This window comes from Amyelois transitella, chromosome 18, assembly GCF_032362555.1.
Source record: "Amyelois transitella isolate CPQ chromosome 18, ilAmyTran1.1, whole genome shotgun sequence".
NCBI classification, from domain to species: Eukaryota; Metazoa; Arthropoda; class Insecta; order Lepidoptera; family Pyralidae; genus Amyelois; species Amyelois transitella.
Window position 1 is genome coordinate 8,216,933 of NC_083521.1, and position 17,069 is coordinate 8,234,001.

At 36.2% G+C, this 17,069-nt stretch overlaps 1 protein-coding gene across 1 annotated transcript; it reads right to left on the reverse strand.

Annotated features, from left to right (window-relative positions):
- Positions 1–543: 543 nt before the first annotated feature.
- Positions 544–9,672, reverse strand: LOC106137442 (nucleolysin TIAR). Its single transcript, XM_013338271.2, has 4 exons — positions 8,612–9,672; positions 7,160–7,255; positions 5,656–5,743; positions 544–3,742 (listed from the first exon to the last, which is right to left on the reverse strand). Exons 1-4 carry the CDS (start codon positions 9,473–9,475, stop codon positions 3,624–3,626), a joined length of 1,167 nt encoding a protein of 388 aa, XP_013193725.1. The 5' UTR covers positions 9,476–9,672; the 3' UTR covers positions 544–3,623.
- Positions 9,673–17,069: the final 7,397 nt, after the last annotated feature.

Consider the following 17,069-nt stretch of genomic DNA (forward strand, 5'->3'; position numbering starts at 1 on the left):
GTAGAACATAATTACCTAATTAGGTACCTACTTATTCTGTTCTTTCTTCTCAAGGCAAAGACAGCCAATACTCTCGAAGACGACGTTCAGCTAGATCGCTCAATAAGGAATAGTAACAATTTCAGACAAGTTAAAAATGCTCTTCCAATTGTCTGAATTACTGTATCATTCAAAATCCGAATTTAGGAGAAAACAAGTGGCAGAAGTCTTTTCCTTTGTGGCGGTTGAGCTTGAAACCTCGCTGCCGCTATAAAACCCTTTTTTTTCAGGATATTTTCTCTTATAGAATTAACCTAGACTCCATTTCTACAGAGAATATGGATTTGTCTTGTAATATTTTCAATTGAAGTTTTCTATGACTTTGATGAAAATAGAATTTTAACTTTCTCTCTCTCTCTATATAATTAATTTTGAATATGCAGCTGCCAACTAATAATTAAACTTTCCCATGGCACAAAGTGATCGATATCTTGTGATTAATCGGACAATGACTGAGGCGTTGGGTCACCGTAAATCTAGACAATAATACAACAATAACCAAAGTAATTGTAAACTTAACTATTTATTTTTTCCTTTTACAAAATGACCTTTAAGAATTTACAATAATTTCGTCATCCGAATGTATATTGTGCAGACTTCAATCACAGGCTACCGAGTCGACGTTTGTATAAAAATTTGGACCCAGAAATAAACATAATACATAGTTATATAGTCGTTCATAAATATATATCGGTAAATCAAACACCCATTCCCAGTCCCACTGTTTTATTGACTTACCAGTGTTTCCATACAATAAATCATAACAAGGTCAAACAAAACAACAGTGTCGAACTTAATATTATAAATACGTCAAACTCTCTGGCGCGTCGTCGAGGAGTCTCGGGCATATCTCAGTCTGCGAGCGCAGAGCGCCAATAAATATCAACGTATGTACACGAGGACACTCGCGACACAACTCCCCTTATATATTTATCTTTTAAAAATTTATAATTTATTTCGTTATGTCCTATCTATATAGGTCGACTAACAAGGGAGGCGTAAACGTAACTTTGGCGTCGCAGGACAGCGCTGCGACGTTCCGTTGGGAACTAACGGTGGACCTGATGCGCTCATCCACATTGACATATCTTTTTATAGGTATCCTGTTCTTAAATTGACTATATGTTCTCAACTATTGCTTGTAATTAGAAGTCAGGTCCATCGTAGTTTGGTGGCGTCCACGCGACATATTTTAGCGAGCCGTTGTCCACGTCTCGAAGATATGTATGACAACGCCGCAATATTCGGGACGGCAGTCCATGGAGTGTAGAACTTGGTAAAAAAAAAACATTGACTATTGTTGAAGACACTTGTGTGCGTTTGTATCAACGATACAAGTCCGGATGTGAAGTCCCCTCAATCATCGGATGGGGGATTCCTTAAATCCCTCTAGGGGATCCCTATTATATAATACAATTGTTGGTCTACAATAATCTCTGTCAACACAGATAAATGTAAGTAAGATAGGAAGGATGGAGAAATGTAATCTCTCTATTATACACGAGCCATTTTGATAGAAGATTTTTGCCAGCATATAATAAGTTGCCTTTACTAAATATCTACTTCAGGCGTAATCGAATTGTATGCTGTTCAAATCTTGTGTTGCCGCCAACAGGGATCATTGCAAACCAACTGTCCATTCTGTGATGGATGCACGTGTAGTAAGGACATCCTATCTCGCGAAGTAAAGCGGGGACCACACAGGTAGCGAAAAAGCTAGGTAACGGAGTCTTAACGTTTTTAAGTGGGCAAATATATGAATAAACTTTGAAAATAAAAGATGCTTGGACACGTTTATGGAAAAAAAGTAAATGGTTTGTGTGTTTAAGAAATAAATGGGGGATCCTTTCTCCATTCAAACAGGTTTTTAAAAAATCATAGCATTGAGAAATCGAAGGTGTCAGAATGCTTTCCCGCCCTCGGTGTGGCCAGCGCTTTGTCAATACGATAATCTATATCGCCTAAACTAAAATCGCGTATAAGATCTTCACAAGATAGATTATCAAGTTTCAACATTACGATCAGACGTAAATTCAGTATATATCAAAATTTAAATAACACTGAAATTCCATCCAAAACTAAACATCGAATCTTTAGTAGTAATGCCAAAGTTATAATCTCACTAAGACTCTATTGCACCTTCCGTGATTAGAGCCCAGGGTAGGATTTAATTAAACACTAAGACTGTGCACAAATTTATATAAGGCAGAGAAGAAATGAGTATATTTAGACAATTATCATATCTCTGTTTTGGTTTATAGTTTCTGACCACAATACACGGGTGGGATGAAGATCAAATCCTGAAAGTCTATTACAATTAAACATATTCTGTTCGGTATTCGCTAGGTAAATATCTTATATTAATCGTTGCACTATTTGTACGCTAACTGTATTATAGGTGATAGGTTAATCACCAAGAGGCACTTGACAATGCATGCTTCGGACAGTACATGCTACAAACAAAAATGTAAAATTAAACCCACGTGTTTAGACAAATACCAAACTGAATATTAGCCTCTTCAAGGCGGTTGTAAATTATAAATAACGTTGAGAAAGCAAACAAGCCTTAAAAGGAAACTATATTGGCACTACTACGCTTACTACATCGCTTGGCAGGCGATCAATAGTGCTTGCAGACATTTTGTAAGTCTTGAAAATAAATCGGTTTTTGCATTCTGATATACATGTATCAATTTTTTTGTTATAAAACTTTTATCTGTAAATCAACATAATTCCTTTTAAATCATATCTGAAAAGACATGAGCATCTCTAGATCTAAATCATGTGAGGCCGATGACATTAAACTCTATTGTATCGCTCTGCCAAAGTCAACTTCCAAACTGTATAGACCAGATTGAGACCGGACAATTCCAAGAGAATATTCTTAATAAAAGAAGTAGGTATTTAAGAACCTATTACACTACTTTACCGTGTAGGTCGTTCAGTCTTACAATTTTATATGGAGGTAGAAAATAGACTTATTGCTCATGTTTTACCACATATGTTGTCGAAGTCTCACTTTTTTTGGGTACTAGCAGGAAACTTTAAAACAAACCCTGATTCACATACAAACAACATATGAGGTAAACGCATATAATGAAAAATACCATTATGTTTAGACTTATACATCCTTTACACCGTATCAACTTACAGTAAAACATTAACGTTTAAACTATGGCATTATTAATTTAGGACAGAATTTCCAAATTGTAATCAATTGAGTGTACAATTTCGGAAATTCCATCGTAGCACATTGATATAATGTCCACGTTTCTGTGAATCGAGTAGGCGCGCCTCAGCGGTGAGCTTACATCATTCACCTACCCACATATAAAAACGTAAGACATAAACCGTATAAAACGCACAGTATAACAGGACTGTTATCGGATTTAGTTACAACGAGCCGGCGAGACGGGTCGTTATCGTTCAACGTCGAACAAATTCCATTTGAAATCGAATGAACCTTATTCGAAATTGAAAAAGTTCGCGTCGACAACATCGCACGACGATCAGACGCCGGCACTAAATCCGATAACAGCGTCCACTTCTATCGAGAATATTGTCTTATCTCCGGAGGGCGGGCGTTACTGCGAGGGGTACTGCGCCGACGGCATGGCGGCCGAGTACATGACGGGCGGCTGCCCCGCCCACGCGCCGCCCGCGCCGCCCGCGCCGCCGCCCGGCATGCTCATGCGGTATCCGGCTGGAACAAACGGACATTACATTAATACATACATACATACATATAGTCAGGTCTGTAGGTATATCTTGCGGGGTAGACAGAAACAACGGTCTTGAAAAGACTGGTAGGCCACGGTCAGCTTAATGGTAGAATTGGAATCAAACAGTGACAGGTTGCTAGCCCATCGCCTAAAAAGAATCCCTAGTTTCGTATAAGCCTTCTCTTAATCGCCTACTACGACATTCATGGGAAAGAGATGGAGTGGTCCTATTATTTTTTGTATAGGCGCCAGGAATCACACATCAATACATCCCATTCATACATATTTGTTTCACATTTGGCTTAAGAAAATACGATCACGTGTCCATTTATAGTACTAAACTAATACTCGTTTTCGTAATTTCACTATGTTTATAAAGTCACAGAGTCCTAATGTTTGTCCCAAATGTGCCCATGATGACTAAACTCAGGATGAAAATGAGCATTACAGCGTAGAAAATACATTGCAAGACAAACGATAGAAAAGTTATGACATGTTATTAAAGAACACATTACATTTTGTTTTATAGACTTGCTCATTACTCACAAAGTAACACACGTATTGCACGTTTTCAAAATTTATATTAAATTTTTTAAAAATCTTACGTTTGAGTCAATTGAGTCAACGTGCCCACTACGAGACAGGTATCAACTCACTCAAATTCTCTACTAAAAATCACTACGATCATATTTAAACTTCCGAAGTTTAGTTTAATGTTAAATGAAAATCTATTAAGTACAGTAGGCTTACATTCTCAAATATTTACTAACATTAGATTAGGGTGGCTGAACTCTATTGTCTGGGTAACAACGTTCATTACTCATAACACATCAATCATACACTGATAAACAAATGGGTTGGTTATACTATATTTTCTTGATAAGAAATTGTGTTCATTCAGCTGGTTTTACAAATTTTTTCACTTATACTTTTATAAATTAAATTTGTTTTGTTGGCCTATTCTTATGCCGATTGGCAAATTATAGGCATAAGAATAGGCTTACAGTTACAGTCTTACTTCGCCGAGCTTGCATGAAGAGAGTTATGAATGTGGATTAAGCGAAGGGAGTATGCAGAGATCGTGGCAAGTGGAAAGAGGTAGTCTCTGCCTACCCCTCCGGGAAAGAGGCGTGATTTTATGTTTGTATGTATAGGCTTACAGGCACCAATAAGCACATACATTCATACATACATATCATCTCTATATCCCATGCGAGGTCGACAATTAGGAGATCTTTAACATCAGGCATAATTATCAGGCACTATGCAGGCAAACCTTACATGAATAGAAATAAGTTTAGAGAAAATAAGAGATATTTACGTATAAGGTTGACAGAATATTTGAATGGCCTGTTATGGTCTCGTGCATTTAAACCCCACAACATACTGCAGGACTGAATTCATTTCTAATTTCTCTGTTTGTATGTATTTGCTAATGTCTACATCCCTTGCGGGCTAGAAAGAGCCAAAAGTTTCAAAAACACTGAAAGACCATGTTCAGTTGTATGGCTTCATGATGGAATTGAGATTCAAATAGTGGTTAGGTAGGTTTAGTATAGGTTGCTAGCCCATCGCCTACAAGAATAATCCCAAATGCATAAACCTCTTCCTTAGTCGCCTTTTACGACATCCATGGGCAGATATGGAGTGTTACCATTCTAGAGTGCCACATTCATGCATTCTAAACCACACGGGAACACATCTTTGATAGGAGATAGTAAATGTCTCACCAGCAGCGCCTACAAGAATAATCCCAAATGCATATACCTATTCCTTAGTCGCCTTTTACGACATCCATGGGCAGATATGGAATGGTTCTATTCTAGAGTGCCACATTCATGCATTCTAAACCACTCGGGAACACATCTTCGATAGGAGAAAGTGGATAACTCACCAGCAGCGGCAGCCTGCGGGTTGCTGTAGGCAGCGGTGTATTGTTGGTAGTAGCCAGGAGCCATGTAGCCTTGTAGCGCCGGGTAGCCCTGAAACAAATTGTGTACATACATTTATTTAACTAATTTATCTACACAGAACACAGTACAATAAACACAAGAAACAAAATTACATAGGTTCTGCTTGTTTCAAAAGAAATCTCTTCCAGTAGACCCGAGACAGGAGACATGATGGCATGGGTGACAAGCGTGTACTCCACTCACACATTTATAGACATACATATGTAAATACTACATATACATACATATAATAACGTCTATATCCCTTGCGGGGTAGATAGAGCCAACAGTCTTGAAAAGACTGATAGGCCACGTTCAGCTGTTTGGATGCAAATAGTGACAGTTCAAATACTACATGAGGAATCTCAAATTTCAAAACCTAACCCTTAGTCACCTTTTACGGAATACATGGGAAAGATATGAAGTGGAGTGGTTCTATTTTGTAGTGCCGGAAACCACACGGCATACGGTGTTTATGAGAGAGGTTATTAATGACCACTCTATCCACAAAACAGACTGCAGTCAAATAAATCATTTTAACCTGGATTTGACCTCTAATTAGTCATGACGAGTGAACCACAGCTGTTATTTGGTTGTGTAAGCCTTCCATTTATAATTATTTCTATTTGTTGATTTTTAACTGTTTTTATCAATAATAGATTGTTGACTATATGCTTTTTTATGATTGACTTATACAACCTGTTACTACTCTTTTGAGAGTAGTAACAAGTTGTAAGTCAATTATCATTCATCATTCTGGATTAATTAATGTTGGCATTAATTAATCCAGCTGAATGTGGTCTTTGCATATTGTGACTCATTTTTTCTCTAAAAGGGATAAGGTTATTTATTTAAACTTTATTGTACAAACAATGGTAAAATAATGGGCGTACTTAATGCTTAAAGATTGTGATATGTGAAGGATATTTCCTAATAAAATTGACAACAAATTGGGTTTTCCTATAGATTTGATTCGGTAGAATATGTAAGTTATGTGTGAAGTGGAATGCTAAAATTTATTATGTTCTGCTTTTAACTTTGTTTCTTGCAAATCTTGCAATCAGTATTACGATTCTGAACAGATTCACTGTGAGCGAAATTGCCTTCTCTCTAAATGTGACAAAAAAAATATTTTCTACAATTTATTTTGTAATCTATGGTCATGTGTGTAATTCACACACAAATATACCTCCTACTGTAGCGATATGTGTCTATGTTTATAATAAAAAATACAAGGAATTTTTCAAAATCATCAGACAGGGCCACAATGACTGAGAAGATCACACTCGTGCCTGCTGCGTTTGAATTTCATGTGACGAGTTCTAAGAGTTTCTTGTATTGCAACCTGCTTTCAATCTGTGCGGCATCTGAACTGCTATTAGTGTGCTCTGAGCTTTTTACAAGTTTTTTTTCAGATGGTGCATAAGAGGAAATGTGTAGTATTACCTGAGCATACCAGTATCCCATGCCTTGCTGATAGGGATATGGATATTGCGGTTGCGACGCTACTGCGGCCGGTGGGGCGGGCGTGTTATTGGAACTCTGGAATTGCGAAAAAAAAAAAACTTTTTTAGTACATAAAAAAAAAATAGTCTCCCTTATGTAATTGAAAGTGTATAAGGGGTGGTAGTAAAATAAGTGTTATTTTCTCCATAATTTGCAAGAAACGAATTATAATATTTATTTAAACATAATGTGAAGTGGAAACAAAAAACACAAATTCAGACATCTGTAACCATATCTCATTATTTTTTTTTTATTAAAAGACATCTACCAAGACATGTAAACACTTATGAAATATATTTTTTAATAAAAAAAATATATAGATGATATATATATGATATATAGATGATGAACTGTCTCTTAGGAAGTTTGTGGAAAATTCCCAATAGGATGTGGAAAAAATCATTATAATAACCCTTAACGCTGAAAATAAAAAATGATAGTTCAATCATTAAACAACTGTGAAAGTTGCCAAATGACAACAAACATTGGATGCCAAATTACCATTTGTGAAACTAGAATATCTTCAGCATAATTTTCACTTGACTGGCAGAGATCGTAAATATGCAATCATTAATTTTTTAATATCAAACCAAATCTTTCACAGCATGTCATATATCATTAATTTTTTTACAGGGTGAAATGAAGGAGGCCAAAGGCTTTAAACCTAATAACAATGAACGCTACACTGGCCGCAGCCTTCTCTCGTCCACATTTGTAAATCTAAGTTAGGCTTATGGTGAAGACAATGTTCTTGAAAAAAATGCTGCTCTGCAGTTTGATACCGCTTTTTCAGCAGTAACACTTTGGAAGCAGTACTACACATAGCTTTAAGTAATACATTTGATGTCTACCAATGTTTGTTTAATAATGTTGTTTTTAAGTAAAATATTTGTGTGTCAATATCACCAAAATACATATATAAATTGTAAGGTAATAAAGAATCATTGGTAATGTGAAAATCTATACTAATATTATAAAGCTGAAAAGTTTGTTTGAACACGCTAATCTAAGCAACTACTGGTTTGAATTCAAAAATTCTTTTTTCATTGAATACACCATTTATTGAGGAAGAGGCTTTAGGCTATATAACATCACCCTGCAACTATAAGGAGCAAAGAAGTAATGGAAAATGTGAAGGCTTCAACAATGCCCAAAACAACTATTCCACGTGGACGAAGTCTCGGGCCCAGCTAGTGTCATTATAAAATGTTTTCCACAGATGCAAAAATAGTGTTGAGTGCAATAATTTACTCGCAAAGATAACAGGAGAGAAAAGAAGATTTGCAATTGCATTTCTTACTTACCCAGACATAATAAAACATTTTAATATTCACAACATCTAACAATTCAATAAATGGTGCAAATTGCAAACATGAAATAAAAAATACAAACCTGACTTTCTCCACCTCCATTTTCTTTTCCCCAGAAACATTTAACTGTATGTCCACTAATTTCTGTATTATGTGTAGCTTCAATAGCATGTGCTGCTGCTTCTTTTGTTGTGAACCTAATGAAAGCATATCCTTTGTCCCTGAATACTCTTATATCCTGTATCTGGCCATATTGTGAGAATGTTGTTTGCATAAGATCCTCAGTTATAACATTACTTGTAAATCCTCCACAATATACAGTTGTATTAGTAGGTGAACTCTGGTTATAGACTTCATCAAATGTCGGCTGCTTGGCCCGCTTGCTACTTGGAGCACCTTCATTTGGCCTATTTGTTGGCGGTTTGCGCGTTGACCAGTTCGTGCGTATAGAGCGTGATCCCAACCATTGGCCGTTCATTGCTTGAATTGCTGCTTCAGCATCTGCTTTCTTAACAAAGGATACGAAAGCATAACCCTTAGATTTGAGCGTTTGTGGGTCGCGAACTATTCTACAGTTAGAGATCTCTCCGAAAGGCGCAAACGCCTCACGTAATATGTGGGTTTCAATCTCTGGTGACAAATCGCCTACGAATATGTGATGATGGTTACTCGTATCCGTTTTTGGTTGATTACCAGGACTGGTAGCCCAGTTAACCTTCATTTCCTTCTCGAGAAACACTCGCTTGTTCATGGCGGCCAGGGCCGTAGCCGCCGCCGAGTGACTTGTAAACTCAAGAAATGCATATGGATCGTTGCCGGGTTCGCGTATTATCTTACAGCCTTTTACCTCGCCTATTTGCCCGAACAACGCGCATAGGAAATCTTCTGTCACACTCGCGTCTAAATTACCGACGTAGAGAGTTTTCGGGTGGCTTTCGTCGCCCATATTAGCTTATATCGTAATCTAGCGATTACTTAATTACGACTATGAACACTAATCTTGAAAATAAACGCTAACTGAAGTTATTTCATCACATAAAACATAGGATGACGGATAAAAGAAGGAAAAATGTCGCAAACAGCGCCTAGAACTTCTCGAAAGACGTTGCTGTTGACTCGTGAAACGTTCACTTTTCGGAAACAAACGCATCTATAGACAAGCTTCCGGTGGAATGAATTTAAAAAGGTGGCGCGAAAAAAGAAACCATTTATAAAATATGTTGTTTTTGACATTACAAAACAACATTAATATAGAAACGCTTTTCAGTAAATAAAAAGGGACATGGGATTATGATAATCATTTTAAAAAATATAAATATTTTTATAATTTTGTGCGAGCATAAACAAAAAAGAATTGAATATCATAGACTTTTACGAATAAATCTAAACTTAACCGGAAACGAGTGTCAACTAAAAGTCTATGACTCATCATAGTCAATGCTATTTCATTTACAATTTACAGTAAAAAAACTCGATAGTGATTGGTCAATTGAAAATTATGCAAATTTTGGTCCAATAGGAAATGAAGTCGTAGCAATCAAAAGCGTAGACTACTAAAAGTCCATAGACTTTTTTCCTGTTTTTACTAGTTTTTGTTTAAGTAGTATTGGGTATGAAGGGCGTGTACCGCGTGCCCGTGTTAAGACTCACGAATTGTAACTAGGTACAGTATCCTAACCTTCTCAAGTCTATAAGTTTTCAAGATGTTTACAATGCAATAAAAGCTCTTAAAAAGTATTTAATGTCATGTCTTTGAGTGCAAAAATAAAAAAAGTGCTATGAACTATTAACGACAGGCTTTATCTCATCCATCACAGGTTTTATTATATATTAAACTAGCGATCCGCACGGCTCGCTTAAATATAATGTAGGTACGATATTGATAAATTATAGATTCCTTAGCAGATATACAAGGAGAGTGTGGAGGGAAAGGTCGGAGTGGGAAGACCTAGACGAACGTATCTTGATCAAATTAAGGACGTCCTGGTAAAGGGTCAGGTCAAAAGTACCCGAAACCGCCGAGCTTGTATGAAGAGAGTTATGAATGTGGACGAAGCGAAAGAAGTATGCAGAGATCGTGGCAAGTGGAAAGAGGTAGTCTCTGCCTACCCCTCCGGGAAAGAGGCGTGATTTTATGTATGTATGTATGTATGTATGTATAGATTCCTTCATCAGAAACGCCTTTTTCTAACATTTCAAGCAGGAACGAAATCCGTCCACATATTTCCGAGAGCACATACAAACTGACAGACTTAATAATAAGTAGTGATAGTCTGTTTTCCACAAGGGTAGGTTGAGACTATGGATCCAATCCCTACGTCACGCTTCCTTCACACTCTTGGCTCTTTTATAGATTCTCGACGGCAATGGGTAGTATATAACTTAACATCTCCCTTTTTTGAGACATATACGCAACTTGTCCTTAAATGTTCAACGAGGCCGACTCTGTCCCGTTGTGGCGAAATGTATACGCCACAAAAATAATATCACTCTACGCTATCAGTCTAAAACAGCGAAGAACCTAAATCGCACAAGCAAAGATTTCACAGATTGGAGCATATATACAACCTCCTCCTTCTCCTCCAAATTTGTATTTACGTTTTCGAAAACGGGAATATTTCCTTGAAATTTAAAATGTAGGAGAACACGGAGGCAATAATCGATCTCCCTCCTGTTTTGTTTCCATTCTATGACCCCTCCGTCCTTCACTTTAAATAAATTAAAGGCATATTATGTACTTAAGGGGTTGAACAAATTCCATTGAAAGTGTTATAAACTTGTGGCGTGTCGTTTGAATTAAGAAAACGAAGAACGATGTTTGCGCGCGCAAGACGACGTTTCAGAGAACATCACCGAGCCGACCGGTCACTCCACATATAGCTCTTCTTTATATCGCATGTTGTCGCGTTTCTATATTAAACATTTATATATATTTTTCAGTTTCATTTTGTTAGAAGGTTGTGAAAGTAAACTTTTTTTTTTTTTTTTTTTTTAATCTTTATTTAAATTAAGGACTTTTGTCTTAAAGACACGTCAGTCCCATTGTAACAAATCTTAAATTTAACACAAGGTGCTAATAGAATCGTAAATTACATTACATACCTACAGGTTTGATACTTGTGTGGATTATTATCAAAAGTCCAATAACCCACACAAGCACAAGGAAGCATCAGAAGCAGGTTTGCTCAGAATACATTGTATGCTACCTACATCAAGCCTATTAATCTTAAATTTATCCATAAAAATCTTCCTTGCAGTTTGGTTCTGTTCACATTCCATCAAGAGATGAAATATGTCCTCCACAATACCACAATTTTCACAATTAGGCGAGTTGGTTTTTTTAATTAAGTAAGTAAATTTTCTTGATGGGATATGACCAGATCTTACTCTAATTATTAATTTGACTATCCTTCTAGGTAAATTACTTTTTATGAACCATGGTATACGGGGAGGCTCACTCTGTATAGTTTTGTACCATATGCCTTTTGTTTTTGACCGTTCATTAAAGTGTTCTTTCCACCGATCCTGACACACTAATTTAAATTCTCCTAGATATTCCGAATAGCATGGATGGATATTATATTCTATTCCGTCTGAAAGAGCAGCATTTGCAAGTTTGTCTGCCTCCTCGTTACCACGTATTCCTATATGGGCAGGAACCCATTGCAATTTGACTTTTATATTCCGCGACCTAAATTGTAGAATCTGTGCAAGTACACGAAAGGCTGTCGAGACACCTCTGTTGCCAGAGGCGCATCGAGCCACATGTTGTATCGCGCTTTTACTATCTGAGCAAATAAGAATTTTATCCCAACTGTAGCTTTCCGCATAAGTGAGTGCATTAGAAATTGCAATGAGTTCAAGCGTCATTATACATATTCTATCTTTTACATTAACACTTCCACTGTTATTTAAGGACGGATCGTAATAAGCTGCTCCCTGTTTATCTTGTTTTTTTGAACCATCTGTAAATATCACATGCCAGTCATTGTATTTTATCTGCAGCTCACCAATGACACAACATCTCAGTGTATAGTCTAAATAGGAGCGTTTGGAACCCATAAGACAGTCCAATTCACTTATAGCAATATCCTTAATATCTATACAAGAAAGCCACGTGTCTGCTGAAAATATGTCCAGAACAGTGGAGGAGTACACATTAATATCTTTAGTCTTATTGTATACTTCGATTGTTAATGGTTTCTTTTTATTGAACCAATATCTAGTCAGACTACCAGCAACCAGTTGTTTCAATAACTCGATTGTGATATTATTTGTCCACGAACGAGCTTTTAATATATATTTATAGCACAGATATAATCTTCTAATAAATAAAGGCAGTATGCAGAGTTCAGCTTCCATTACATGGATCGGAGTAGTTCTAATAAAACCTCCTACAATTCGCAAAGCCTGATTTTGAATTTTGTCTAGTTTTGAAATATGCGATTTGGCACTATTATCGAAGAGAAAACTGCCGTAATCTATCCTACTTCTTATAAGTGATATATACAAACGACGCATATGTTGAATATGAACCCCCCAAGATGGCCCTGATAAAACTTTTATAATATTAAGGTATCTTGAGCAATTTTGCGCTATTTCACTAATGTGTCTACACCATGTGAGACTTCTGTCTAACCATAGACCTAAATATTTGACAGAATCTGAATAAACCAAAGCTGAGTCATCAATCTTCACAACAGGCAAAACTGTTCTCTTTCCTCGGCTAAAAAGACAGAGTTTAGTTTTTTTACTGGACAATTGTAAGCCTAATTCATCTAAGATTTTAATTATGCAGTTTATTGCAGTCTGAACATTTGATTCACTCAAATTAATGTTTTTATCCTTCGCATAGATTACAAAATCATCAGCATATTGTGCGATACATACTTTTTGTGCTTGAAGACGACAAATTTTGTAAGTAGCTATATTGAAGAGAAATGGTGAAATTGGATCTCCTTGAGCAAGTCCTGTATTAGCCCTTCTGCTGATTATTTTCTCCCCGTCTTCAGATCTCACCATTAAATATCTTTCGCTTAAGAATGACCAAAAATATTTACAGTACCTACTTCCAACCTGTAGTTCATCCAGAATACATAAAACCCTATCAACAGCCACATTATTGTAGGCATTTTCAATATCTAGGAAGCAAGCCAGTGTTGGTTCATTATCTGTAAAACCTATTTGTATATATGTAACCAAACGGGTCAAACAATCCATACATGACTGTGATTTCCTGAATCCCACGGTGTTCGGAGAGAATATTTCATTTTTTTCTACATACCACTCCAACCGACGCAGCATCATATTGTGGAAAACTTTGCAAATACATGACATCAAAGATATAGGTCTAAGTTTAGGGTCTGTAACTCCATGATCAGAAGCCTTTGGTATTGGTATGATTAAAATATTGCGCCATTGAACTGGAATTTTACCAGAGCGAAAGATTAGGTTGTATAACTTGAGCAAATATCTCTTAGCGTCTAGCGGTAAGTTGTATAACATACTATAAGTAATTTCATCGTCACCTGGCGCAGTATCCTTCTTCTTCAAACAGCACTCTAATTCTGCAATTGTAAAATCTGACTCAAGATTATCATTTCGAGATGTAAAGATTTGTGGTTCTTTTGTTACTGAGTCTGGCGTAAGAGATGATAATAGGCTCTCCTGCTTATCCAGTGGAACAAACTGTCTACTTCTTTTATCACCTTTCATCCATCTCATTCGTCGCCACATTTCAGATGCTGAAGTGTTTTCGTCAATTGAGTCACAGAAGTTATACCAGTGCGCCGTCTTAGCTTCCCTTATTAATTTGTAAGCTTCTTTCGTCTTTGATTCCAACAAAGTGAGATTGTACGGGGTAGGATTTCGCCGAAATGAACTAAGGGCCAATCTTCTCTCAGCCACCGCTTTTGACAAGGACTGGTTCCAATAACTCCGGGGTTTAAATTCAGACTCTGGATCCGCACAAATTTTAACCATCGGTATACTTGCATCCGCCGCTGTTTTAAGATGAGATATTAAAAAGTCATACATTTCCTGTATATGTGACTCATCCAATGAATTAAAGTTTTGAATGTTGTCCTGACTGAACGAATCCTCCATACTTTCGATAAAAACCGACCAATTAGTTTTCTTGTAATTACGTTTAGGTAACCTATTACCATGTTTGGGAATACTTGTACTTAATTTAATCATCAAATGATCACTGCCTAAATTTTCGTTAATAACATGCCAGTCAAAGGTTAATACAATGTCATTAGAAATAAATGATATGTCTGGTGATGTCTGTTGTAGGTTCCCATTAACTAATTTAACTCGAGTTTGTGAGCCATTGTTCAAAAAACTATAATCATTTTCCAAAGAAGAGTCTAAAAGTTGACTACCCCTAGAGTCTGATCTAGACGACCAGTTCCTAGAATGGCCATTAAAGTCACCACATATCAGCGTATTTTTTGGGAAAAGGGCGAAAAGTTCATCCCAGTCAGATGACTGTGTACTAGTTGATGATGGACAATACACTGAGATAATGTTTTTTACATACTGACAATTATATAGAAAAACGCCTATAATTTCTATGTCTGAGTTATGCAAGTGTAGCGTTTTAAGTTCACTTCTAATAGACTTATGTACTATTATTGCTACCCCACCATAGGAATCATTCCTATCTTTCCTGTATATATTATAATCTCTTATACGTACATTATCTTCTGAATTTAACCAAGTCTCACTTAATACAGCTACATGAATATTTTCCTTTAGGAGGAGTTCTTGAAAACTAACTAATTTTGGTTTTAAACTCTGCGCATTCCATTGCAAAATATTTATGCGAATATTATTTGTACTAGTATTAACCATTACTAATGTTAAAGAGTTCTAAAATTGTCTCTAAAATTTTTCTTCCCGAAAAGAAATCACTCACAAATACTTTCACTTCTTCAAAAATTGCCACAATCACTGCACTTATTTTCTTCTCAATAGAACTATTCATTGACCTCCATATATTAAATACATTGGCTAACAGTTTCTTCAAATCAAATCTTCTTTTTTTATGTTCTTCAATATCAGATGAACTGTGTTCCTCTTCTTCCATTGTATTTTCGCCGAGACTCTCAACTTGGTTTTCATTGATTTTATATTTCCTCGATTTCTTTGTTTTTGCCTTTTTCTGACTATTTTCTATGTTTCTATCTAGTTTGTTTCCCATATTTTCCTCTCTATGGATGTGTGCACGCGCCACAACTTGACTATATGTCGGCTGATAAGTAGCTTCAGTTAGATTGGATGTTATCTCTAATGGTTGAGTGGGTCTTAGCGAATTTTCTTTTTGACTATTATCCATGACTAACTCAAGAGCTATTTTATATGGAACATTATCTTTGCTCATAACAAGACGTATTTCTTTTTCTTTACGATAAATTGGGCAAGATCTATCTAAAACCAGATGTAGACCTTTGCAGTTAAGGCATTTGAAAGTTTTTAAGTCGCAATTATTGTGTTCTGTACTTCCACACTTTGGACATAATATTTTCTTAATCGGGCATACTTTGATCATATGACCAAATTTCCAGCACCCCGAGCATTGCGTTACAGGAAAAATATAATTTTCAACATTGAAATTGCAATCAAATGCGGTCACATATATGGGTAGTGATTTGCCTTCAAAACATATCCTGACACTTTCACTTTCTACCCATTTCCCGCTATAGTCTAAACGTTTAAGTCTTTTAACAGCTAATATTTTAATATCGCTTCGCAAAATTCCAAATATTTCTTCTTCTGAAAATTCTAAGTCTACACCCCTTATTATTCCATATACTATATTGGATTCTAAAGTTTTCCGACAATTATACTCGAGTTTTTTAAAATTTTCATTTTCGATCAACTTCGTAGCGTCTGTATCTTTCTCAAAGCAAATAAAAACTTTAAAAGGTGATTTATATTTTATCCGGTTGACATTACATATATTTTCATTACGTAATAATTTCGCTAAAGCCATTTGTTTTGGTAATTCTTTTTTGGAGGTTATACAAACTTCAAATTTCGTTATCTCGTCAGATCTAGTTAAATTTCCCTCTGCTATATTATTGGAAAAACTTCTCAGCAGACGTTTTTTCCTCCTACTGACTTCAACAAATCCTTCTTCACTATTTGTATCATCGTCACATTTTTTCCTTTTTTCTAACCTAATTTCATTTTTTTCCAACTCCGAAAATTTTTCTAATCTGCTGTCAAGAATTTGGTTCATTTGTATTTCGCACTCCTTTATTATGTCTGAATCACTTTTGTCACTCTCATCTACAGAATTATCATCGTCCATGATGAGGGTAGACCGAGAACAAAGTCAACGGCAATGCGAGCAAATTTGTCTAACTCAGTACGTGTGCGAACTTACCGACCGCTCACGCGACACTCGAAAGTAAACTTAAATTTGAGGAATCACAGGCCTTCTACAAACTCTATGGCTGAATTTATATTTTTTTTGCACAATGATGAAATGAAACGATTAACATGCGATAAGTCAACGCGTCAACAAAACG